Source organism: Chionomys nivalis, chromosome 11 (assembly GCF_950005125.1).
Source record: "Chionomys nivalis chromosome 11, mChiNiv1.1, whole genome shotgun sequence".
NCBI classification, from domain to species: Eukaryota; Metazoa; Chordata; class Mammalia; order Rodentia; family Cricetidae; genus Chionomys; species Chionomys nivalis.
The window spans coordinates 11686403-11713519 of NC_080096.1; the positions used below are offsets into that span (position 1 = coordinate 11686403).

At 48.4% G+C, this 27117-nt stretch overlaps 1 protein-coding gene across 1 annotated transcript; it reads left to right on the forward strand.

Moving 5' to 3' along the window:
- The first annotated feature begins 12080 nt into the window (after positions 1–12080).
- On the forward strand, positions 12081–26947 carry Necap2 (NECAP endocytosis associated 2). Its single transcript, XM_057785404.1, has 8 exons — positions 12081–12215; positions 16380–16480; positions 18199–18303; positions 18398–18479; positions 20021–20129; positions 22419–22596; positions 24974–25058; positions 25655–26947. The coding sequence occupies exons 1-8, from the start codon at positions 12124–12126 to the stop codon at positions 25701–25703; spliced, it is 801 nt and encodes a 266-aa protein (XP_057641387.1). The 5' UTR covers positions 12081–12123; the 3' UTR covers positions 25704–26947.
- Positions 26948–27117: the final 170 nt, after the last annotated feature.

Consider the following 27117-nt stretch of genomic DNA (forward strand, 5'->3'; position numbering starts at 1 on the left):
TAAAACCCTAGTGGACACTTACAAGCCTGCCCATTAGGAGCTGGGGTGTAGCGAAATTGGTAGCGTGCTTACCTAGCTTACACAAGCCTGCATAACCGGGTGTGGTGGCCTGGGCCTATGATTCCAGAAAGTGGAGACAGGGAATCAAGAATTCAAGGTCATCCTTGGCTACATAGTGATTTTGAGGCCATCTTGGACCTCAGTGAGAGAGAGAGAGAGAGCACACATGTGAGAGAGAGAGACCTTGATGTCACTGCTGCTTCCATGAAAACCCCATTTTCCTACAAACAGCTGAGACATATGTCCATTGGATGCCAAGTTTCCATTGGCAACGGTAACTTGTCAAACACAGCACCCATATGCCCTGCCCCCTGGACATACCCTTTTATTAAACTTCCTTAGGGTCTGTGGTGGTTTGGATGAGAATGGTCCCCATAGGCTCATATATTTGAATACTTAGTCACCAAAGAGTTGCACTATTTGAAAAGATTAAAAGAAATAGGAGGTGTGGCCCTGTTGGAAGAAGTGTGTCACTGGGGGTGGGCTTTGAGGTTTCAAAAGTCCAAGCTAAGGCCGGGCGGTGGTGGCTCACGCCTTTAATCCCAGCACTCGGGAGGCAGAGGCAGGCGGATCTCTGTGAGTTCGAGACCAGCCTGGTCTACAAGAGCTAGTTCCAGGACAGGCTCCAAAACCACAGAGAAACCCTGTCTCGAAAAACCAAAAAAAAAAAAAAAAAAAAAAAAAAAAAAGAGCTAGTTGCAGGACAGGCTCAAAAACCACAGAGAAACCCTGTCTCGAAAAAACAAAAAAACAAACAAACAAACAAAAGTCCAAGCTAAGCCCAGAGTATCTCCTCCTCTCCTCTCTTCTCTCCTCTCTTATCCTTTCCCTCCCCTCCTCTCCTTTCCCCTCTGCTCCTGTCCCCTCCCCTTCCCACCCCTCCCCTTCCCACCCCTCCCCTCCCCTCCTCTCCCCTCCCCTCTCCTCCCCTCCCCTCCTAGGGATCAGGATGTAGCTCTCAGCTACTGCTCTGGTGCTTGCCTGCCACCATGACACTTTTGGACTAAGCCTCTGAAACTATAAGTAAGCCCCAGTTAAATGCTTTTTTTCATAAGGTCATGGTGTCTCTTCACAGAAATAGAATGGTGACGAAGACAGGCATCTCCCACTTCCTGTCCTCTGGGACTTCACTTCTGGCCATATCGTAGGGCAGAAGTGGTGGCATGTTCTGTTCTAGTCCAAGTGGTCTCCATCCTCTTCCCCAGGTGCCCATGTCCACATTTCTGCTTCTCCCACATCCCATTCCATCCTGGCTTCCAGTCACTGAGTCCTTCCTCTCTCTCTCTCTCTCTCTCTCTCTCTCTCTCTCTCTCTCTGTACCTGGGTCCCCTGCAAGAACACACAGTGCTCTAACCACCGAACCACCTCTCTGACTCCCCATATCCCCCCCTTTAACAAACAAATCAAGATAGGGGTTTTGGTAACTGAAATCAGGTCCTCATTCTTACAAAGCAAGCTATTTATTGGCTGAACCATCTCCCCAGCCCAAGCTCCTTTAGGGCAACATCAGAACCGTTTCTATGGCAACACCTTGGCTGCTTCTCACACCTACTAGGTCTCAGAGGTCAATACCCCCTCCCCACAGGGAGAGCCTGTGACCTGGAGGTTCTCGGAGACCTTCCCTTCTAAGCCTCAGCAGGCCAGCTACTGTCCATGGAATGACCTCCTCGCTGCTGGAAGTTCTTCAGCAGGATTCTCTTCCCAGCCCTGTGAGGTTCCTGTAGTGGAGAAAAGAGCAGCTCAGAGTCGCCCAGTGTTTTGCCCAGCACTACCTTGCTCATCTCCAAGTGGATTAAAACCCAGATCTGTCAACTCCCCAGATGGCACTGCTCACAGGGTTGCCCTGCCTATTGAAAGCATGGGCCCCTTATTTACCGTTTAAAGACAACCGTCTGTATCGCTTAAGTGCCAGGGTGCCCTCTCACACGCCCCAGGGATACAGATAATTTCGGCTGACACAGACCCTAGCTTTCTCCTCCTGCCCCTCCAAACCCCTTCTGTTATCTCACCTACCTTCCCACAGTGAGCCAAACCCTGTACCCCAGCTCCTACGCGACCCAGGTTCTCAAATGGCACGAGAAACGGTGACTGTGGCTAAGTTTCCCTTTCTTCCCCTGTGGTTTGTCACTTTCCCCCCACCTCTTTCCCATTAAGGACCCCTTAACCATCCCTCCTCTCTGGAGCTGTGCTGCTCCAGAGGGGGCTGACCCTTCTGGGAAAAATCTCCTCAGGCCCCAGACACACCTTTCTTTGTCCACTGTTTCCATCTCAACCCCAGAATCCTCAGGTCTTAGTGTTCTACAAACCACAGATTCCTCCCCCACCCAAGGTTTGTTATGTATACAGTGTTCTGCCAGCATGTATGCCTGCAGGCAGAAGAGGGCGCCTGATCTCATTACCATGTGTCACCATGTGGTTGCTGGGACTTGAACTCAGGACCTCTGGAAGCACAGCCAGTGCACTTAACCACTGAGCCATCTCTCCATCCCTACAAACCACAGTTTTAAGGGAACAGAAGTCCCCAAGGAAGACCAGGTCCATCAGGATCTAGCTGAAAGATTAGACAAGGAGGAGACCCTCTGGCCAGGCTGAGGGGCACATACTCCAGGGAAAGAACTGGGGTGGGGGTGGCGAAGACAGACTTCATACTCCTTTCAGGACACCCGACCCCATTTTTGTTTGAGCTATACCTCACATACCGTACAGTATGATCATTGAAAGTCCACTGATCGGGCTGGCAAGACGATCCATTGTGCTGTGACACACACATGTGCACACACACACTAAATAAAGTATATAGTCAGGCGGTGGTGGCGCACTCCTCTAATCCCAGCACTCAGGAAGCAGAGGCAGGAGGATCTCTGTGAGTTCGAGGCCAGCCTGATCTACAAAGTGAATTCCAGGACAGCCAGGACTGTTACACAGAGAAACCCTGTCTTGAAAACAAACAAAAAAAAGTAACATAATATATATTTTTAAGAAAGCCCACTTCTTCCTCGTTTGTATAGTGGTGAGTATCCCCGCCTGTCACGCGGGAGACCGGGGTTTAAAAAAAAAAAAAAAAAAAAAAAAAAAGAAAGCCCACTTCTGCCGGGCGGTGGTGGCGCACACCTTTAATCCCAGCACTTGGGAGGCAGAGGCAGGCGGATCTCTGTGAGTTCGAGACCAGCCTGGTCTACAAGAGCTAGTTCCAGGACAGGCTCCAAAACCACAGAGAAACCCTGTCTCGAAAAACCAAAAAAAAAAAAAAAAAAAAAAAAAAAGCCCACTTGTCACTTAGTGGCTCTTAGCACAATCACAGGGTTGGGTTCCCAGTGACATTTATCTCAGCCTATAAAGGAATCACAAACCCCTTGGCCATCGCTACCAGCCTTCCTGCTGGACTTGGCAACTATTGTCTTTCTGGCGCTGTGAACTTGCTGTTCTGGGTTTTTTGCAGAAATATGCTCATACAACTTAGTGCTCCCATGGTTCATCGATGTGATGGCAAGCATCCAAATGATGCTTCCTTGTTTTCTGAAGATTTAATTATTATGTATACAGTGTTCTGCCTGCAGACCAGAGAGGGCACCAGATCTCCTTACAGATGGCTGTGAGCCACCGTGTTGTTGTTGGGAATTGAACTCAGGACCTCTGGAAGAACAGACAGTGCTCTTAACCTCTGAGCCATCTCTCCAGACCGATGCTTCCTTTTAAGAAGATTTAATTTGAAGGCGTGTGTGTGTGTGCGCGCGCATGTGTGTAAATGCATATATTAAGGGACTAAAAGAGTGCATTGAACCCCCAGAGCTGGATTACAGATGGTTGTGAACTTTTGGGGTGTTGAGAACCGAACCTGGGTCCTCTGCAATAGTAGCCAGTGTTCTTCGCTGCTGAGCCATCTCTCCAGACCCTTTTCCTACTCTCTGTAATGAGATCTGGCGCCCTCTTCTGGCATGCAGACATACATGGAAGCAGAATGTTGTATACATAATAAGTCTTTTTTAAAAATTAGGAGTGGAGGTGTAGCTCAGTTGTAAGAGTGCTTGCCCACCACACAGTCTTCGAACTGTATAAAGTAGACAGGGTGGTGCATACCTGGAATCCTAGCACTTGGGTGGCAGGAATATCCGAAGTTCAAGGCCAGCCTTTGCTACACGTACTAGGAGAGCAACCTGAGTCACATGAGACACTTACCCCTCTCCCCACTCCAAAAAATGGGAATTTAACTCTGTCTCTTAGGCCAGTGCTAGGCCATAGGTTGGGTCCTTAGCAACCCCTCCCCAATAATCTAGGTTGGGTTATTCCTATTATATAGAACTTATATAATGCTGGGCATGGGGGCACATGCATTTAATCCCAGCACTCAGGAGTCAAAGATGGGCAGATCTCTGTGAGTTCAAGGCCTGCCTGGTCTACAGAGTGAGTTCCAGGACTGTCAGTGCTACACAGAGAAACCTTGTCTTGAAAAACCAAACAACAGGGCTGGAGAGATGGCTCAGAGGTTTAGAGCATTCTCTGCTCTACCAAAGGTCCTGAGTTCAATTCTCAGCAACCACATGGTGGCTCACAACCATCTGTAATGGGGTCTGGTGCCCTCTTCTGGCCTGTAGGCATAGACACAGACAGAATATTGTATACATAATAAGTAAATAAATACTTTTTTTAAAAAAAAAGAAAAACCAAACAACAACAACAACAAAAGACTTAGACTCCTTCCCAAAAATGGGGTGGAGGGGAGCAGAGGGAGTTAGAGGTCTTTGGAGAATCACCAGCTGCAGTTAGAGTACCCCAGATAAGACTTGGCACACTGTGTAGATGCAATAAAAATAGGTGCAGTAAGAGAATAGAAGAGGAGGCGGTGGTGGCGCACACCTTCAATCCCTGCACTCAGGAAATAAAGACAGGAAGATCTCTGTGAGTTTGAGGCCAGTCTGGTCTACAGAGGGAGTTCCAGTACAGGCCCCAAAGCTACAGACAAACTCTGTCTCGAAAAATCAAAAAAGAAGCCGGGCAGTGGTGGCGCACGCCTTTAATCCCAGCACTCGGGAGGCAGAGGCAGGCGGATCTCTGTGAGTTCAAGGCCAGCCTGGTCTACAAAGGGAGTTCCAGGACAGGCTCCAAAGCTACAGAGAAACCCTGTCTCGAAAAACCAAAAAAAAAAAAAAAAACCAAAAAAGAAAAAGAAGAGGGGCTGGAGAGATGGCTCAGAGGTTAAGAGCATTGTCTGCTCTTCCAAAGGTCCTGAGTTCAATTCCCAGCAACCACATGGTGGCTCACAACCATCTGTAGTGGGGTCTGGTGCCCTCTTCTGGCCTACAGGCATACACACAGACAGAATATTGTATACATAATAAATAAATAAATATAAAAAAAAAAGAAAAAGAAGAATGAAAGGGGTTTTGAGGATTTGACACCATATTCCTTAGAGTACTGTATGAGAATTCCAACATAAAGCCAGATGTGGTAAACTCCTGGACTCCCAGCACCTGAGAGCAGGGGACAGGAGGCTCAGATGTTCAAGGCCATCCTGAAATATGTGAGACCCTACCTCAACCCTAGAACCAAAATGAAAATAAAAAGATTAAAGTTATGGTGGAAGTTCTTTTTGTTTATGTTTTGTTTGAGAGTGGATCTTGTGTAGCCCCTGCCTGGCCTTGAACTTGCTACTTAGACATTTAGGGGACATGAGTCAAAGGAAGAAGCCCCTTTTGGAATCCTGAAGTCTCTCACTGGCAGAGAAACAATAATTCCAGTTACATTACCAATGCTTAAGGTCTTGCTCCCTTCCAAGATATAAACCAGTTTTCTAGGAATCTCTTGAGAAACCCCCATTTATGGGAAAGAATATGTACACAGCCCCTTGTGCTACCAGAGTGAGTCCTGGCTTCACCCTATCAGATAATATCCCTGTCCAAGGTGCAGTAACAAAACCGAAAGAGAGAAAAAGGGAAAAAAATTGGTTTGGACAGATGGCTTGTTGGTTAAGAGAACTTACTGTTCTTTTTTAAAAAAAAATTCTTAGATTTACTTATGTTAGTGTTTTGTCTACATGTATATATGTTCACCACCTTCAAGCCACCAAGTCGGCTGTGAATTGAATCCATTTCTTCTGCAAGAGCTACAAGTGTTTTAAGTCACTGAGCCATCTCTCTAGTCCCCAAATGCTGCTCTTACAGGGGAATCGGATTCAATTCCCAGAAGCCACATGGCTACTCACAATTACCCATGGTTCCAGTTCTAGGGCTTCTGATGCCTTATTCTAGCCTCCAAGGGTTCCAGGTATGCATGAGGTGAACAGACATACATGCAGAAGAATACCTGTACACATGAAATAATTTTTTATAAAGAAAATATTGTGGGTTTTTTGTTTTGTTTTGTTTTTTGAGATAGGGTAGGTTTCTCTCTGTATCCCTGACTCTCCTGGAACTATCTATGTAGGCTGGCCTCAAACTCACAGAGATCTGCCGCCTCTGTATCCTGACTTCTGGGATTAAAGGTATGTGCTATCACTGCCCAGTGAGAAAGAACTGTTAGGCAAACTTTTAAGATACAACTTGAGAGAGTTAGTACCCACCCTGGGATATGTTTTACTTCCTACAGCTTTTTTTAAGAAGCCCACCCTCATGCCCTTGAATGAGTCCCACCTTTTTCTCTGACTCTCTTTCTCCTAACTGCTGTGGGAACTCCTTCAACCAATAGCCTTTAAGATACGGGCCCACTTTGGGCATGGTCTCACATACTATAAATGCAGACAAAAGTGTGCATGGCTCTCTTGGCTGCTGGATTCACTTCCAGTTCCCAGTGCTCTCAGAGGACTGTGGATTGCTGCATTCTGTGAGTTTATCCCCAGATAAATAAACCTTTGTTATACTCCATTCTGGGTGATTATGGAACTCTTCTGTATGCCAACAAATTGGCACCACCATCTGGGGCATGGATGCACATAAGACCTAAAAAATAGCTTAAAAAAAAAAAGAGGGCATCTAGACCCACAAAAATGGGAGCCAAGTGCAGATTCTTGGAAGCTGCATTTTTTTCCCCCAGGTAGGCTCTGTTTGCTAGAGGCAAGCAGAGACCTGATTCCTTTAAGGGCCGGCTTCCTGGGTCAGCTTTAGCAGCAAAAACTGCATGGCTTCTTTAAGGGAAGGCTTCCTGGTTTGTGCTGGCAGCATGGACTTTGGCTCTTTTGGGAGGTCCTGCACTTAAGTGGGGTTTGTAAGCAGCATGCTACTAGTTGCTTAATGGCTACATAGACCCACTTCATCCCTGGAGCTGGAGAGGTGAACATGGCTTGCTGAGGTGGTGAACATACCTCTGCCATGTTGGATAGGGTGGAACAAACAGGTAGGGCTGCAGAGTTAGTCCTAGCCATGCCTGCTTAGCATTTAAAAAAAGGTGCTCCTGGTCATAAAATGATTAGATACACACAATAAGACAGATTTAGACAAAAACACCTCTAAACAAGACATGGTGTGTTAAAGAATGTATGTAGACTTAGGAGAGAGAGGAAAAGGGGTATAGACAGTTATAAAAAGAAGTAAATAGGCCGGGCGGTGGTGGCACATGCCTTTAATCCCAGCACTTGGGAGGCAGAGGCAGGTGAATCTCTGTGAGTTCGAGACCAGCCTGGTCTACAAGAGCTAGTTCCAGGACAGGCTCCAAAGCCACAGAGAAACCCTGTCTTGAAAAGCCAGGAAAAAAAAAAAGTAAATAGTTTTAAAGAGACAGTAAAAATGATATAAAAGAGTTCATACAGGCCGGGCGATGGTGGCGCACGCCTTTAATCCCAGCACTCGGGAGGCAGAGGCAGGCGGATCTCTGTGAGTTCGAGACCAGCCTGGTCTACAGAGCTAGTTCCAGGACAGGCTCCAAAGCCACAGAGAAACCCTGTCTCGAAAAACCGAAAAAAAAAAAAAAAGAAAAGAGTTCATACAGTCATATATTAAAGGAGTAAAGAAAAATATGCCATATAAAGATGGAATGGGCATAGTGTCCCCTGAAAGGTCTCCATGAACCCTAAAAATACTTTGCCCAACAAACAGCAGAAAGCAGTTTGGAGAAAACAATGTGCAAATTCCCAAAATATTTTTTTATAAATGTTGATTTTCATTTAAAGGGGGTTGATTATAAGTGATTAATGGTCACAGTCAATTTCTAAAGAAACCAATAAGGTGAATATGATATAGATATGAATACTTGGCATTGAAATGGATCTTCATTATTGATACATGTTTAATGTTGATTTTGTTATACTATGAATATGCATTTTTGCTCTTGTTTAAACTATTGTGTTTGTGCAGCTCATTTAAAAAGGTAATGTATAATTAATAAATATAGATTAATAGGTTGTCATTTATAATAGTTAAACTTGTAGTCATATTAGTTAGGTTTTCTAGATGTAAAGAGATATATTTCAGATGGATAGGTATTCTGCAAACACTGCAAAGAACTGTAGAAAATAGTATTTAAATAACTTATGATTCTGTTGATGTAAGACGCGATTGCTCCTGGCAGCACCGATCTATTCCTGAGAGAATGTTGGGCACCAAAGAAACACCACTTGGAGCTTGTTTTTTTCTTGACAAAACTGGCCTTTGGGCAAAGAACTGTCCCTGCCTCAACCACTGACAAAATGCACAGTGTCCGGATAGGACAAGCAGGATACAAGCAAAAAGATTGCCAAACCTTGCCAAGACAGGGTAAGATGGTTTTGAAAATTTCCTGCTTCTGAAAAGGGTCTGTCAGGTACTCTAGGTCTTAGCCAAAGTTGGTTGCCCCAATGTTGCAAATGAGACTTTGGGTGATTGCCCAGGTAGCCAGTTGTCTCTGTCATTTCTTGCACCTTTTGTAAATTGCTTGATTGCAGTTCCTGTTTACTCAAGTAATATTTCCCTTCTCAGGTCTTTGATGGGGCTGAAGACTAGATAGTCATAGTTACTTTCCTCTCATGACTTAGCCAAGCCATTTTTTTTGTTTTTGTTTTTGTTTTTTTTTGGTTTTTCGAGACAAGGTTTCTCTGTGGTTTTGGAGCCTGTCCTGGAAATGGAACTAGCTCTTATAGACCAGGCTGGTCTCAAACTCACAGAGATCCGCCTGCCTCTGCCTCCCGAGTGCTGGGATTAATAGCCAAGCCATTTTTAATATAAGACTTAGACTCCTTAAGCTAGGATAACTATCGAAACAATTAGCATATGTGTCTTGTTTGATGTTGTTCATGCTGGTTGTAATTCTAATTTTTATGTATGTTTTTGCCTCTTCTTTTCCCTGGACAATACTTGATATTTGTTCTTATTGTATATAGTTTTGTATCAGGCTTGGAATTTTCTTATTTAGACAAAAGGTGGAGCTGATGTGGGAACTCCTTCAGCCAATAGCATTTAAGATACCAGCCCACTTTGGGTATGGGCTCATTTACTATAAATTTAGACAAAAGTGTGCACAGCTGTCTTGGCTGCTGGATTCCGTTCCAGTTCCTAGTGCTCTCAGAGGACTATGAATTGCTATCCTTTCTGTGTGTTTATCCCCAGATAAATAAACCTTTGTTATACTGTATTCTGGCAATTGTAGAACTCTTTTTTTTTTTCCAACACCTAACCCTTGTCCTTAAGCCTTTATCAAAATATCTTTTTTTTTTTTTTTTTTTTTTTTTTTTTTTTGGTTTTTCGAGACAGGGTTTCTCTGTATCTTTGGTGCCCGTCCTGGAACTAACTCTTTTTTTTTTTTTTTTTTTTTTTTTTTTTTTTTGCTTTATTGATATAAATTTAATCTGGAACTAACTCTTATAGATCAGGCTGGCCTCGAACTCCCAGAGATCTGCCTGCCTCTGCCTCCCGAGTGCTGGGATTAAAGGCGTGCGCCACCACCGCCCGGCCCAAAATATCTTTTTTTGAGCCGGATAGTGGTGGCACATGCCTTTAATCCCAGCACTCAGAAGGCAGAGGCAGGGGGATCTCTGTGAGTTCAAGGCCAGCCTAGTCTACAAAGCAAGTTCTTCACAGAGAAACCTAGCTTAAAAAAAAAAAATCTGAATGGCCAACCCCTAGGCATTACAGTAAAAGGTGGGGCTGGCAGGCAGAGAGAATAAATAGGAGGAGGAATCTGGGCTGGGGAAGAAGAGTGAAGGGAATAAGGGAGAAGGAGAAGGAGACAACCAGGGCTAGCCAGTCATCCAGGCTGCCAATGCCAGCCATCCAGACATGAAAGAAGGGCGAAAAGTAGGACATATAGAATTAAAGGTAAAAAGCCCCGAGACAAAACATAGATGAAAAGAAACAGATTAAATTAAGTTATAAGAGCTAATGGGATAAGCATAAGATATGGGTGAGCATTCATACCTAATATTAAGTCTCCATCTTTTTATTTATGAGCCGGTTGGTCGCCCAAAAGAAAGCCTAATACACTGGGATTAAAGGTGTGTGCCGCCACTGCTGATTTTTGGTGACTGTCCTAGTGTCCTCTTGCTGCGAAGAGACACAGTGGCCACAACAACTCTTTTAAAAAGAGAACATTTAATCGGGGCTTGCCTATGATTTCAGAGGTTTAGTCCATTTTGGTCATGGTGGAGAACTTGGTGGCATGCAGGCAGACATGGTGCTGGAGAAGCAGTTATACATTTGGTCTGCAGGCAGCAGGAAGAGAGAACCAGTTACACTGGTGTGTGCTTTTTTTTTTTTTTTTTTTTTTTGGTTTTTCGAGACAAGGTTTCTCTGTGGTTTTGGAGCCTGTCCTGGAACTAGCTCTTGTAGACCAGGCTGGTCTCGAACTCACAGAGATCCGCCTGCCTCTGCCTCCCGAGTGCTGGGATTAAAGGCGTGCGCCACCACCGCCCGGCTGGTGTGTGCTTTTGAAACCTCAAAACCCGCCCTCCAGTGCCTCTCTTCCTCTAACAAGGCCACACCTCCTAGTCCCTCTCAAGTAGTGCCACTCCCTAATGACCAAGCACTCAAACATGTGAGCCTGTGGGGGCCATCCTCATTCAAACCACCCCAGCGATGAAGAAGTTATAAATCAAGGCATTTTTAAACCATTGGGGGAGACATCAGGCAGGTGGGTGAAGGCAAATCTGGGAAGTGTTAGGTATTGGCCCCAGATGCTATCTGAAGACATTTTCAGCTTTTTCACTGGTGGAAGCTAGAGGTACATTCCAAAAAGATTTACCTAATAGTCACAAGGATGTTAGGTCACACACAGAGGTGGACAATGAATGGCTATTTAGAGGGTCAAGATAGTCCCAAACCAATTTGGCTCCCAACCTGAAATAAACCAGTTTTTCACACTCTATCAACCTCATCCAATGTTTCATACAGGTGTGGCTTCCCCCTCCCACTCCCCAATAGGATAAGAATGTCCCTAAGGCTGATATATTTGCATACTTAGTCCCCCCTTGATAAATTGGAAGGATTAAGAGGGGTGTCCTTGTTGGAGGTGGATAATAGGAAGGGGCTTCGAGGGTCCCCCCCAGCTCCATGCTTCCCACCATGATGATAATGGACTAAATCTCTGAAATTGTAAGCGAGCCCCCAATTAAATGCTTCCTTTTATTAGAGTTTCCTCTGCCACGGTGTCTCTTCACAGCAATAGAGCAGTGACGAAAATACCCAGGAACTTGTAGTTCACAAGTTTGATTTTGACTCCTGTTGAGCTAAGCCACTGGGGCCTTGACCACAAAGTAGATTACAAAAAGTTCAGAGGGTGGTGGAGCAAGATTTCTCCAAAAGCCTCTGAGAACCTTCTTGGGTTAGCAGGGAGGACGACATTCCCCTGGGAACAAGCACGTACGAGGGCTGGAGGAGGGAGAGGCTTCAGAGAAGGCACAGTTTAGCCTATCAGCCCGCCTGGCCCAGGGTGTAGGAGTTTGGCCCCCAACCAGATTCCGGATTAGGTCCTAGTCTGCACCGCAGGTTTTTCAGGGCTCGCAGCATCAGGGTTCTGACCCAAGGTGACCGGCAGAGGGCACTCGACGTGGAGCAACCGAGGGCCGGGAAGCGCTGCTCTAGACAGAGCTGGTCATAGAGTCGCGTCAGTTCCGGCCCCGAGGGGGCGGGGAAGAAGCCGGAAGTTGGGTGAGCTCCGGCAGTCGTGATGGAGGAGAGCGAGTATGAGTCGGTTCTCTGTGTCAAGCCCGAGGTCCACGTCTACCGCATCCCGCCGCGGGCCACCAACCGTGGCTACAGGTGACCGTTCTGGCTTAACCTTTCCCCTGCCACCCTGGCATGCACTGCGGGGGTCAAGGACGGGCTGTTGCGTTTAGGGAAGGAAGGGACGGAGCCCAGTGGCTGCTTCCTGTCGGAGCCAACCCAGGAGGGGTAGCTGGCCGTGAGCTGTCAGCCAGCTCTTGGGGACACGAGTGGGCTGCGGGGTCCACGGATCATGTCACAGCCCTAACCGACAGCCTTGAAGGGATCCGCGAAAATGCCCAGCGGAAGGTAACCCGACTCCATCCGAGGGACCCGTCCCTGTCTGCGGCTTTCTTGGTCCCTGTTTCACCCCCCCCCCCATCACAACAAGCTGCAGCTGGGAGGACCCAACTGCCCTTGTCTTGAGTAAGCGTCACCTGAGGCAAATCAACACAAGTGCCTGTGAACATATGGCGTGTCTCTGGAAGGGAACCCAGGACTCCACTCTAGGAGGGGGAGACCCAAAGTTGTACAGACATTGTTATTGTTATATACCTCCCGTACTCTTGGCATTACCTATCCAAACAAGATGAAAGATACTTTAAAAAAAAAAAAGTCATTGCTGATATAAATGACGTGACCTGTGCCCTGTGATGGGTGGGGTCTTGCTACTTAGGAAGGATGGCTTTTTATTTTTTCTTCCTAGACAGGGTTTCTCTGAATAGCCCTGTCTGTCCTGGAACTCTCTGTAGATGAGGCTGGCCTCGAACTCACAGAGAGCGCTTGCGTCTGCCTCTCAAGTGCTGGGATTAAAGGCGTGCGCCACCACTGCCTGACAAGGGTGACTCTCGAAGGGATCGTGTATCTAATTTATTTGGAAATAGAAAGTAGTCTCTACCACAAGTGAGTTGGAGTGTCGTCGACTTATCTGTCCTTTGCACTTGGGTAACACAGGCACTCCGCACTCTTTCTGATCGGGTATCTCACTGAACACTTACTGTTTCCGTTAGATGGCTTTAAAGTGGTATGGAAATAACAGGAACGGAGGTCAGCAAGCAACAGCTGTCTGTGCTTTCTTTGTGTGTTGGCGTGATGTGTGCGCGCCAATGTGCACGCGTGCCGAAGCCACAGGAGGACCAGCCAGCGTCTTGCTTTCTCTGTGTTTTTCCCTTGGGATGGGCTCTCGCTGAAGCTAGTGTTTGCTGTTTCATCTAGACGAGCTGCTCAACAAGCTCCAGCCATCCTCATGTTTCTGGAGATCCAAACTCAGCTCCTCGAGTTTGCTCAGCACACGCTTTTCCTCACTGAACCATCTCCCCAGCCTTCTCCGTTCTCTTTCTATTATTAAACTGGAGACTAGCCCCCAAAGCAGTGGTGGCTTCACTCAGTAAGTGAGGGTTAACTCCTCTTGAAGGCAGAGGGCAGGGTCACCAAGTATCCCGCCAGGCTGGTTTGATAGAGAAGAGACTGCCCGCCTTGCACCTAACCTTTAGTCTTAGCAGGATCTAAAGCCTGCTGCGCCAGTAAGAGGAACAGAAACTGAGCCTGCTGTGCTGTTTGCTGCGGATCGGCATTTGTGTAGCCCTGCAGCAGCTGCCATTTGAGAGTTCTAGAGAGATGATATTTGCTTAGGAACTTACCAGAAAAGCCTTCTGGAAATACCCGTGGTGCTTGCTGTTTAGGGGCTTTTCTGTGCTTCTGCAACTAAAATGTAACACTATTGCTTTTTTTTTTTTCTTCTCAAGACAGGGTTTCCCTGTGTAGCCCTGGCTGTCCTGGAGCTCATCCTATAGACTAGGCAGGCCTCGTGAGTGCTGGAATTAAAAGTGTGCACCACCACCTCCTGGCTATACTACTGGTTTGTTTTTTTTTTGTTTGTGTGTGTGTGGTTTTTTTTGAGACAGCCCAGGCTGTCCTGGCATCTGCTTTATAGATCAAGCTGGCCTTGAACTCACAGAGATCCGCCTGCCTCTGCCTCTCATGTAGGGCAGTGATGAGGGTCCTTGTTCCCCTGTGTTTCTTCCTGCCTGGAATACATTTGAGAATATGTTCCCTAACTACCCCATTTCTCCCCTGTATACACACCCATGCACTTTTAAGCTCTTTCTACCAGAGATTGTGCCCCTCTGTACTTCTTCCAACATGGTCTCGGAGTCCCGGCTGGTCAGCTTGGCATCACTGTGTCTTCCCAGAAACAATAGGCCCCTAGCTACTTCCTCTGTGGAAAGGAAGCTGGGAAGGAAATTCCATTTGGGAGGTCTGTAGTCAATGGAGTGGGTCAGCAAGCTACAGCGGCCTGTGTTTTTTTTTTTTTTTTTTTGGTTTTTCAAGACAGGGTTTCTCTGTGGTTTTGGAGCCTGTCCTGGAACTAGCTCTTGTAGACCAGGCTGGTCTCGAACTCACAGAGATCCACCTGCCTCTGCCTCCCAAGTGCTGGGATTAAAGGCGTGCACCACCACCGCCCGGCAGGCCTGTGGTTTTGAATGCCCACAACTAAAAATATTTTTTACAACTTCAAATGATTGGAGATTTTGAAGACTCATGATGTAAAAAATGAGTTCCAGATTTCAGTGTTTGTGTAGTTACTGAGATGCAGCCATATTCAGAAGATACTTGCTAAAAATAGCTTTTAATATAGCTGTTATGGAATTTATTTATTTATTGTTTTATTTATTTATTTATTTATTTATTTATTTATTTATTTATTTTTAGTTTTTCGAGACAGGGTTTCTTTGTAGCTTTGGAGCCTGTCCTGGCACTTGTTCCTTAGACCAGGCAGGCCCTGAACTCACAGAGATCTGCCTGCCTCTGCCTCCCGAGTGCTGGGATTAAAGGCGTGCGCCACCACCGCTGGCCTTATTTATTTATTTTTGAGACAGGATTTCTCTGTAGCTTTGGAGCCTGTCCTGGCACTTGTTCCTTAGACCAGGCAGGCCTTGAACTCACAGAGGTCCACCTGCGTCTGTCTCCCAAGTGCTGGGATTAAAGGTGTGGGTCACTGTTGGGGACTGCGGACCATCAGACCCTGAATTTCCTGTAAACAACTTGTTTTCCTCTGCTCTGAGCACGAGACCCTGATGGCAGGGGAGTGGGTTCTGAAGAGTCTGCAGCTGAAAGATCCCGAGAGCTGGGGCGTGGCCAGAGCCCTGTATAAGCTGCCCCTGAGCACAATAAAGTGGGTGTTCTTGTTGCAAGGATGACCCGTGGCTCTGTCTGTCTCTGTTTGCATGTGTGTTTTTAAATTTTCAGCCTAGTTCCCATAGTGTGTAGCAAGTAGAGCGTAGACCGGAACCAGTGTAGTTTTACAGGCCACCACCTCCCAGTTTTATTTTTATTTTTAAATTTACTTTTTGTATATGTATGGGTGTTTTGTCTGCATGTATGTCTGAATGCCACACGTGTGCCTGAGAGGCCAGAAGGGATCCCTTAGGATTCAAGTTACAGACCCTTTGAGCTGCCATGTGGGTGCTGGGAATTCAACTTGGGTCCTCAAATAGAGTAACTAGTGCTCTTACCCACTGAACCATCTTTCAAGCCCTTGTAATAAAAATTTTTAAGTTTATCTGCTTATGTATTGTGTGTATGTGTGTGGGTACATGCCTGTCACAGCATGTATGTGGAGGTCAGACGACAACATGGAGGAATTAGTTCTCTTCATCTACCATGTGTGTCTCATGATAGCACACACCTTAAATCCCAGCACTCAGGAGGCAGAGGCAGGTGGATCTCTGAGTTTAAGGCCAGCCTGGTCTACAAAGGGAGCTCCAGGCTGGGCAGGGCTACACACTGAGACCCCCCATCTCAGAATACATTGTTTTATTACGTTTATCCATGTGTATCTGTCTGTGCACATGTGCTGCTTACCAGTGGCAGTCGGGACAGTTTGTGGGAGTTGGCTCTCTTGCCATGGGGAGTGCCAGGGGTCAAAAGCAGGTTGTCAGGCTTGGCGGTGGTTGCCCTTACCTGCTGAGCCGTCTCAGCAGCCCTGTATGTGACACGGTATCAGCTTGTACTCCCATTGATCAGCCGTTTGCCACTGCATCATCAGAATGGTCCAGTTGCCCAGTCAAAGTGTGTGACCTTCGGAGACATTAGTTACTATCCTTGCTTTTACAGAAAATGTTTGCCAGCCGTGTTCTTGAACAAGCAGCCCTACCCGTCCTCTTCTCCAGCACTGGAGGAATGGAGCAGGAGGCTTAGTGCTTTTTCTTGTCCTCACAGGGCCTCAGAATGGCAGCTAGACCAGCCTTCGTGGAGTGGCCGGCTACGGATCACTGCAAAAGGGAAGGTGGCCTACATCAAGCTGGAAGACAGGACTTCAGGTAAAGGCACAGGACATAGGTTGGAAGAGAGAGATTGCCCTGGCCAAGGCTGCTGAAGGCCATGGCAGAACCATTGCTGCAAGATAAAGGCCTTTAGGTGCATCTAAATGCTGAAGTGGGTGGACTAAGTTGACAAGCTGCAGGCTCCAGGGCCATCAGTTTTCATCTAGGTCACTGTTGTTGACCCAGCTGCTTCTAAAGCACCAGGTATAGCCAACGTTTGTGGTCATGCCTGTAATCCAGGACATGGGGAGATCTTGTCTCAAGCAACAAAACAGTGGTGTGTTTTATCAGACACTGAGGACACCGATAAGAGTACCTTTGAGGGCTGGAGAGATGCTCAGTGGTTAAGAGCACTGCTTGCTCTTCCAAAGGTCCTGAGCTCAATTCCCAGCAACCACATGGTGGCTCACAACCATCTGTAAGGAGGTCTGGTGCCCTCTTCTGGCCTGCAGACATGCACACAGACAGAATATTGTATACATAATAAATAAATAAATATTAAAAAAAAAAAAAGCCGGGCGGTGGTGGCGCACGCCTTTAATCCCAGCACTTGGGAGGCAGAGGCAGGCGGATCTCTGTGAGTTCGGGACCAGCCTGGTCTACAAGAGCTAGTTCCAGGACAGGCTCCAAAACCACAGAGAAACCCTGTCTCGAAAAACCAAAAAAAAAAAAAAAAAAAAAAAAAAAGAGTACCTTTGAGCCTGGAGCAACATAGAGGCTCTTGGGTTTGTAGTCATCGCTGCCACTGTGGAACCCAGAGTCTACAAGGGGACACGACACAAGGATGCCTTTTCTTTCCTTCTGAGACAGTCTCATATAGCTCAGGCTACTATGGAACTCACTGTGTAGGCAAGGATAACCTTGAACTTCTGAGCCTCTTTCTCCAAAGTATAGAGATTATAGACATGCCCCACCATGCCTGCTTCATGCCCTGCTGGGAAACTGACCCAGGCTTGCTAATCAAGCCCTTACACTGAGCTCCATATCCAGCCTGGAGCGCAGTGTGAGACCTGCCATCCTTTTGCCTAGTCTCCCAAGACTGAACTGAGTTAGTGTGTTTTAGACTGTTCTGTGGGATCATAACTTCCCTGCTTTCTGCCAGGCTCGCTGGCTCCTCTAACAGTCCTTCTTGTGGTCGGGCCTCTCTGAGGTGACACACTTGCGCTGGGACCATACAAAGAAAAGAAGCTGCTGGGCTGGGTGGTGGCAGCTCCACCCTGGAGTGACTGTGTGGGGATGGAGACCCAGCATGGGTGGAACTTTTCATCTTCATCAAAATCAAGGCCAGGCATTGTGCACATGCCTTTAAGCCCATCCCAGAGGCAAAGGCAGGTGAATCTCAGTGAGTGTGAGACCAGCCTGGTCTGAGTTCTGGAACAGCCAGAGCTACATAGTGAGAATCTATCTCAACACCCCCACCTCGCAAAAATTCCACAAATGGATGTTTTAAAGCTGTCTGATTTTGAAATACTTGTCACTTAATTAAAAACTGTTGACACTATGAACAGATGTGACCAGTAAGCCACTTGTCACTCTGCTTTTCTCTTCATTTCATGCTGACACTGTCCCTTCAGCAGGAATAGATTTGATTGAATCCTGGAGCAATGCCCACCTGTCCAGCTCTCCTGGTGTGATTCACATCAGGAAAGCCCCAGTGCACAGCAGCACTAGGCTAGAGGGCTCCCCGACTCACCTCCCTCCCCCTGTACTTACAGGGGAGCTCTTTGCGCAGGCCCCAGTGGACCAGTTTCCCGGCTCAGCTGTGGAGAGCGTGACTGACTCCAGCAGGTACTTTGTGGTCCGCATTGAAGATGGAAACGGTATGTGCGGGTCTGGGGGTTCTGAGCAGAATCCTTGCCTCTGGAAACATGAAATTGAGGGCTGTCACTTCCCCTTCACTTTCCCCCACACCAGGGCGACGTGCTTTTATTGGGATTGGCTTTGGGGACCGAGGGGACGCCTTTGACTTCAATGTGGCGTTACAAGACCATTTCAAGTGAGTACCTCTTGGGACACGTATTCTTGTCTCCTGCTTCTCTTCCCTTCTTTCCAGGACAGAAGCGTTCTTCCTGGTTGTGCAAATCAACGACTGCTTTGTCAGTTAGCAGCCTGGCAGTCCTCCTCTAGGCTGCCTTCTCTGCTCTGCCGGTCCCCAAGACAGTGTTCCACCTGTGTGAGCTGGCCTAGCCTTTTCAGTGTCCCAGCTCTTCCTCAGTAGCTCCTGAGCTGCCAGAGTCCCTGTGACTCTAAGGGTCTGCTCCTTTATAATGTCACAAGAGGGCCTAGCATTTCCAGGTTATCTTGCAGATGCTTTGGTGTCCTTTGTGAAAGGACAGGGCGTCCTCAGGCCTTTTCTGATGGTAACTGTGTAGTGCCTGGGCATTTGTGTGGACACCCTTGTCCCAGGTGGCTCCAAGTAGCATTGTGGAGGGTAGACAGCATTGTGGGTTGGGGACACAAATACACTCGCCAGGGTAGCGGCGTGGGGATTAGAAATATAAGCAAAGAGTACGAAGACTCGAAAATAATAAAACAGAAAAACATAGAATAGTACTGGGAGGGAGTTCCAGTGAATACTGACATCTCTGGCCTTTAATTTTCCATACACTTTTATGCCCCAATACAAAAGGGGGAAGAAGGCAACAAAAGACTTCTTTAACATGATACAAAGGACAACTTGAACAGCTAATTGCTTTAACACTTTGAGACATCAAGTCATCAGCATTCTGTTGTTTAGGCAGTGAAGCAACACTAGACCAAGTATCTTGAAGGCAGCCATTCCCTAGGTCAAATCTATTAAAAAGGAAGGAGCAGAAGTACGCTTGCATATCCTGACCATCTGTCAGGATGTATGTGCCATCTTAATGTCAAAAGACCCAAGTAACCACACCGTAAGTCAGGATGTGTATCCCTGGTTGTTGTCAACAATTTCGAGCAACCTCCAAATTCTCTGACCTTCAGACAAGGTGGAAATAGGCTCACATTTTTTTGGGCCTCCACAATTGTGCTGCCCTTTCCTTTTAGGTATCTGTACTGTCTGTGAATATAGGAGTGTTCAGGTGGAGCCAGAGGTACAGACCGCACCAGGGGCTGGAGGGAAAATGCAGGCTCTCGCCCCTCCTGGGTACGCGTGTGAATGAGAATGAGCTCATCCAGTTCTCAGAGCAGTGTTAAGACCTTAGAGTCTAAACCATTGTCTCAGCCTTCCTCTGCTGCAGGTGCAATCCTTTAATGCAGTTCCTCATGCTGTGACCCCAATCTTCTGTTTTTATTGCTACTTCATAACTAAATTTGCCACTTTTATGAATAGTAATGCAAATATCTGATATGCGGCCCCTGGGAAAGGGTCATTTGACCCCCAGGTTGAGAACCACAGGTCTAAACCATGGAGGTGCTTAAGAGTTGCAGAGCTGGGGTCTGAACTACTTACTGGTTGGGAAGTCGGCCTCAGCAAGGGCCTCCTGGACCTTGCTGCATTGAGTGTGGATGCGGAGCGGCTGCCATTCCTGCCTCACCACTCTTCCTGATCCTCCCCAGGTGGGTGAAACAGCAGAGTGAGTTTGCAAAGCAAGCCCAGAACCCAGATGAAGGCCCCAAACTGGACCTGGGCTTCAAGGAGGGCCAGACCATCAAGATCAACATCGCAGTGAGTCCCACCCTCACTTGACACTGTGGGCCGTGGTTTTGTGACTCTGAAACCACCCAGCCCAAAGCCTCCCCATCCCCCAACCCTTCATAGTTCAGTTCTATCCATGTAGCCACAGTGGATCCAGCATCTTGGCTTCATGCCAGGTTCCCCCCAGGGTACCAGGTCTCTACTGCTACGCTCTTCAGGTTGAGCTGATCATGTGCAGATGTGACTGCAGAGTGGCAGGAGAGACTGCTTCTAGGGGAAAAACAGATGGCCCATAATGCAGGAGCCCATGGAAGGCTTCTTGGAAAATGACCTGTGGGCGGGTATGTGGGGTCAGTACCAGTGTGAGTGTTTCTGTCCTGATTGTTGGAGCGGGTTGGGAACTTCAGTGTGCTTATCTCAGCTGTATCTTGGCCTCATGCCTGAGTGAGGAAAGTTTGGGAACACCCTGGGCTCTCAGGCATCGAGGAGGATTCTGGGAGTCCTGGGCAGCTTCTGCTGGTGGTGGTGTCCTGGCTCCTTGAGTCTTCTTCCTGTGTGGTTTTGCATCCAACCTCCCCTGCCAGGTCTTGTTGAATAGAAGCAAGTCAAGCAGGACTGGGTGCCCAGACACGGTTTCTCCCTGGCTGCTGGAGTGGAGGGGCGGTGGAGCTGGGAGGCATTTGGGAGGAATCGAGGACAAATGAATCTGTGTAGAGAAAGCCTGTGGCTCTGAAATAACGCTTTCCTCTTTACTCACCGTTTCTTTCTCTTTCCTGCTTCATGCTGATGATGCTTTGGGACCTTGACGGTGGCCAGCTGGCCCTTGAGAGAAAATGCAAGTCCAATCCAGTGGGCTGGTGGCACTGTGATTCTTTCTCTTGCTTGGAAGAAACTAACATTTAATGAGCGTCAGCTGTGGGCCAGGTAGTGTTTCAGGCATTTCTCATATGACTTCAGGATCTCCCTTTGTAACCGATGAAAATTGAGGCACAGAGATGGGGCTTAGGGTGGATTTAGCCATGATAGGAACAGAAAAAGCGGCCTAACTGGATGCACGTGGAGGATGCTGGCCCTTCCACCTCTGCCGCTGCTGTGCTCACATGCAGACTGTTGTCTTCATCAGTGTGGCTTGTCCTGTTTTCCAGCTCATGCTTGGTGCTCGCTGCTCTGTTATGTTGTATAGAAATGTCACATACAGAAAAGTCCCAGATTATAAGTGTAGAACAGAGTGACTTTCTCAAGGCCAAACAAGGGCTGGGACAATAGATGCCTGTTGGTAAAGTGTTTGCCTTGCAAGCTTGAGAACCTGACTTCAAGACCCAAGACCCACATTAAAACAGAAGCTGAATGTGGGTGACACATGCTTGTAGCCCAGTGCCAGGGAGACAGACAGGAGGGTTCCTGCTGCTCACTGGCCAGCCATCCTCCCCTAAGTGGTGAGTTCCAGGTCAAGGAGGTGGGTGGTGTTTCTGAAGATGGCACTCAGGGTTGACCTGGCCTGCATACTCACCTGCATTCTTGGTCACATATATGAGCATGCATGCGTGCGTACACACACACAGACACACACCACTTAAGAGCATAGGACTTCCCTAGGTCAACCTAGGTCAAGAAGTAGAAGTAGACGCCCTTTTGGAGTCCTTCTCCTGCCCACTTCCAGTAGCTTCCTGCCCTGACTTCAGATATCTTGGACTGGGTCTATGCTCGCTTCTGTGCGTTGTATGGGAGACTCAGTCCCTTTCATATATGACCCTCATTCCGTGCCATGTTGTAAGAGTTACTCCTATGTTGCCTGTGGTTGTTTGTCCTCTGTGATGGCACATGCCATTGTGCGTGTGTTCCTGGTTCATCTGTTTCCCTGAGGGCGGACATCTGGTCAGCTCCAGATGGAGCTGCTGTGAATGTCCAAGCTCATGTCTTTGTTGCGCACACGTCTAAGGAGGAGACCACAGAATCCCGTGGATGCTTCGGCAGAGCACTAAGGCTGGCTTCCCTTGCCTCACCAAGCATGCATGTTCTGGCTGCTCTGTCCTCATCAGTACTCTGCAGTCAATATTTGGGCTGTTTTCGTGGGGCGGAGCGGTGTATGGCTGTAATTGGTGTGTCCTTTCCTGGTGAGAAGTGAGGTCAGCTGCTGGGTTTAACACTGACCGCTTTGGTGCTAGATGGAAAACTGGGATGACTTGGCTGTAGCTCATGCTGATGCTGTGTGGGACTGTCATTTGCTGTACAGATGTTGAGGACTGGAGGTCTCGGTGGCTTTTTTCCGGTACATGATGGTGGCATAATGACTGATTTGCATTCTGCTCTTCTCTTTAGAACATGAGAAAGAAGGAAGGAACAGCTGGGACCCCAAGAACCAGGCCTGCCAGCACAGGAGGGCTGAGCCTGCTTCCCCCTCCTCCAGGGAGCAAGACCGCCACCCTCATCCCTCCCCCTGGGGAGCAGTTGTCTGTGGGGGGCTCTCTAGTCCAGCCAGTGGTTGTTTCTGGTTCAGGTGAGTGCTGGGGTGACCATTGTGTCCATACCGGCAGCTTTGTCCCCAGAAGTGATCCTGTGGCTTCCCTTTCTCACACTCACTTTGTGCCCTGTGTGTGTGTGTGTGTGTATATGTGTATGACTAGATGGTGGCACCAGGGTGTCTTGCATACCCTTGAGGTTCCTCTGTTCCCTGGCCCTTCAGGGCACCTGTCCTGTCCTGGTAGGCAGTGGCTATGAAGTTATTGGTATGCAGGTGCCTGGGCCTCACTGTGGTCTGTACTCAGATGTCATGGGCAAGGTGAACCACAGGTGCACAGACCAAATGTACCGAATCACTAGGGCCAGCAGCAATTCCTGTGAGGGGCTTTCCGGAGGAGCTTGAACTATGAAGGAAGGCCTCTGAGGCAGGGGTGCTGGCATTCTAGGTAGAAGAGCGAGACAGAGGTTGAGATTTTGAGAAACATTGTCGGAGAGAGTTGGATGCAGCTGTTAGTGTGGTACTTTGGCAGGAGACACCATGGGGAGATGTGACGTGGGCTCCTTGGTGCACCACCAGGAGCTGGGAAGCTGAGAGGCTTCTCCCAGTGGGCAGTGCTGGGGAGCCCTCTTCCTCCACCTCCCCACCAGGCAGGGATTGTCACCACCCTTTTCCACAGTGCTGTCCACAAGTTTGGAGTCATACACCTAGGCAGGGAGCCTTCCTGTGCTCCTGGTTCTTAGAGTCTGACATTGTCTCCCCTCCCTGGAGGTCAGGCTCCAACCTCAGCAGTGTGAGGTCGGCTGGGAGAGTGCCAGAGTTGAATCCAGCCTCTGCCTGGCATCAGGAAATCTTTCTGGCATTATGTTCAGAGTGTGCTCACAGGACGCTGGCTGTGGCATCGCCAGGGACAGGAGCAGCAGTCTGAATGCTTAGAACATTCTGTGTATGTCTCAGCCTTCCCTGGTCTCTGGGTGAGTGTAGAGGATTAGGCCCTGGAGATACCATAGGGCAGTGTTCCTTAACTTGAGATGGCTGCAGTAACATTCTGATAAACAGGTAGAACATACATTTAACATTTTCATAAGCCATAGTAAAGATGAAAAAAACAAATACAGTGTCGTGAAGTCAGGATCTTTTGCACAGCATGGAGTCCTAGCTCTCCGGCTTCTGTCCTAGTACTTACAGCCTGCAGTAAACACGTTTACACACAAGGTGGTGTCATAGAGTCGCCAGCTGCCTGCTGCTGATGCTGTCTGCTCTGGAATCACGGTGCAGAATTTAGACTAGCTCTTTGTTTTGAGCTCCTAATGGCCTACGTCTCTGTGCGTCTGTTTTCCCATCTGTAGAATGAGATACTGATGATGTTTATAGTGAAGACACCTGAGCTAAGCCTTGTGCTACACTCGGAGTAGTATGCTGACCACTGTGAACTCTCCCTGAGTGCCAGCCTGGGTTCACTCATTGGCATTTTAGTGACACTGTGTGCTGGGCCTGAGCTGAGCATGCCGGATCTAGGAGCTCATTCTGCCCTGTGAAATTGTCCTGTCAGCCGAATGAGAGCTAAGAAAAGTGAAACTCAAATGACCTGCACAGTCACACAGCCAATCCCAGCCTGACCTCCCCTAGGCACTGTGGTGAGGTTCAAATGAGGTAATGCATGCTTAGCACTCAGTGAACTGTGAGGTGTCCCTGATGGGGACCTTGGGTTTTATCTGGTTTTCCAGTCCAGGGCAGTTGAGAAATGGCAGTGTGGCCGTTGGGCAGCATAGGAAAGGCACCAGGAAGCCAGGAGTAGGCTTGCCCCCAGAAGAGGTGTGAGGGCAGCTTCTGTGTGGCCTCGACTGGAAGGCTCTCCCTGGCAGTGTGTGGCCTGTGGCTCTAGCCAGTTGATGCACATGGTACTGCAGGCTTTCTGGACAGGCTCTGGGGTTTCAGGAAGCATTCCCACTCCAGAAGTCTGAACAGGACACACGTGTGACTCATGTTCCCTGGCACCACTCCCTCCACCTTGTATGTGGCTCCTGTTTTCTCTCTAGGGGCTACCAAGGACCCATGAATAAGGTGGTGGAAATGTGGCTTTCTCTGGAGTCGTTTGTCCCCAAAACATGTCTCCCTGTGGGATACTGGTCCCCAGATTTAAAAATTTAGTAACTGAGACTACCAGAAAGATATCTGGGCTGGAGAGATGACTCAGTGGTTAAGAGCATTTGCCTGCTCTTCCAAAGGTCCTGAGTTCGATTCCCGGCAACCAGATGGTGGCTCACAACCATCTGTAATGAGGTCTGGTGCCCTCTTCTGGCCTGCAGACATACATGCAGACGGATTATTGTATACATAATAAATAAACAAACAAATAAAGATATCTGACTTCCCTATTTCTTTCTTCTCTCATTGGATTTGGGGACATCACTAGGAGGTGCCACAGAACCCTGGCCACAGTCTAAGCCTGCTGCCGCCACGACTGCTGATGTCTGGGGCGACTTCACCAAATCCACAGGGTAAGGAGGGGAGCTTTCTGGGCTGGGTGGGGCCAGAGCTATTTCCCTGAGTTTCCTGGAATTGCTGGTTCGACCTGCTGGGAGACTAGCTCTGGTTGGACATTTTCATGGTTGCCATGGGACAGAGCCCCTGCCTTGGGTGGCATACTGCCCTCTTTACCTCTGTAAAAGCTTTCCACTGTTCCCCACTGCCTGAGACCTCCTTTTGCAAACTTGTCTGGTTCTCACCAACTGCTGCCTTGGGTCGGGAATCAAGACCCAGATTTTAGGCCTGCACTATCTTTACAGGACCTCTGAGGCAAGGCATCTCCTGAGCTTTAGGGGCCTGCCCTTGGGGTCAGTGTGGAAAGATGCCAGATTCCTATCCTCAGGGTATATGGGAGACTTTGGAGCTGTCAGCGCGGGTCTGTCTTCTGTAAAGGAAGGGACAGCTCAGACCCACACATGGGCCAGATTGGATCCTTAAGCCACATCTGCTGCCTGCTGCTCTAGGCCCTTTGGGGACTGCCTCCTTAGAGCTCCATCTGCCCAAAAATATGCCCCTGTGTCTGCTCTCCAACAGCTGGATACTGCCACCTCCTGTCTTCCCTTCACAGGCCGCCCTCCAGCCAGTCTCAGCCAGGCACCGGCTGGGTCCAGTTTTGATGCACAACTTTTTCTTCACAACTTCTGGGAAGAAGCTGCCTCATCAGGCCCACAGAAGGAGGCGAAGTGCTCCCTGGCTGGCCCCTGGAGCATCACTCTCTTCTCTTTGCCTGGCTCTCTTGACAGCCTGAGCAACAAGAAACAGTAAATTGGCAGTAAAATGCCTCACTTGCTGGGGTACAGGTGCTACACAGCCAGATGACAGGGGCAAACACTCCAGGGCCCCCAGCTCATCCTTCCTTACAGGAGGGACCCAGACCTGCCTTCTTCCATGAAGTGATCCTTATTAAACACAGCCCCTAAAGCACAGAATGGTTGAGTTTGTGGCCTGGGCTCAGCTCTGCCCCTCAGGTTGGCAAGTGTCCCCGATTCACTGTTGGACAGGGGACTCCCTGCACTCTGTCCATTGCAGACATTGTGGGATGCTGCAGAGGATCTTCCTGATTGCTAGTACATCTTTGAGCTGCAGCTTGAGTGTGCTGTCCGGGGACACTGGAAGGATTAAGCAGCTTTTTGAAAATGTTAATACATTGCTCTGCTAATATGCTGACCAGCACTAATGTGCCCTTGCGAGGGACCCACCATGGCTGGGTCCTCTCACACACCCTCCTCCCTGCCCTGAGCCCCAGAGGCAGCTACGGGAGTCATCCTGTGTACCTGGTTTCCCTGTCTTCAAGCAGTCGCCCCTCAGGTGGGGCAGGCTCTGGGAGCCTGCTGAGCAGAGCTCTGAGGAAGTTGGAGCATCACCGAACGGTCTTCTGCCTCTGCTCTGGGCTCACAGGGTCATGGCACGACTGGTCCTTCCCTGGTGGCTTCTGGAGGGACATGCCTGTAGATAGCCTGTCCTTTTCTCCCTTCAGAGACTGTGACAGAGGAGCTCTGTCAGCTGGAAGCCATTGTCTCCTCAGTGCCTCTCTGACGTTTCTTTATAGACTTAACCTTACCTTCAGTTGAAAGGGTTTCTTTTTTGAAGGGTCAAGACCATGAACTGAGCCGGGCGGTGGTGGCGCACGCCTTTAATCCCAGCACTCGGGAGGCAGAGGCAGGCGGATCTCTGTGAGTTCGAGACCAGCCTGGTCTACAAGAGCTAGTTCCAGGACAGGCTCCAAAACCACAGAGAAACCCTGTCTCGAAAAACCAAAAAAAAAAAAAAAAAAAAAAGACCATGAACTGAAAGAAGTTTTGATCTTGTGGGACCAGAGTTTTAAAGATGGGAAAGAAAAATAAAAATTTTGACTTCTGTAGTGTCTGTCAGATGGATGTGTTTTTGGCGGCATGGCTGCTCAGCTCTTGGGTGCCAGGGTATCATTTCATTCAGAGGAGAACCTGGTCCTTCTGCTCTAAGGGTAGCACATCTCTTAGTATGTCAAGAGGAGTCTTTTCCCATCCTTGTGGCAGCTGGAGTCACTGGTGG

Coding starts and splice junctions, on each gene's coding strand:
- Necap2 (XM_057785404.1), top strand. CDS start 12,124: ATGGAGGAGAGCGAGTATGAGTCGGTTCTCTGTGTCAAGCCCGAGGTC. Junction 16,481..18,198: donor GCTGGAAGACAGGACTTCAG/GTAAAGGCACAG, acceptor CTGTACTTACAG/GGGAGCTCTTTGCGCAGGCC. Junction 18,480..20,020: donor GCGTTACAAGACCATTTCAA/GTGAGTACCTCT, acceptor GATCCTCCCCAG/GTGGGTGAAACAGCAGAGTG.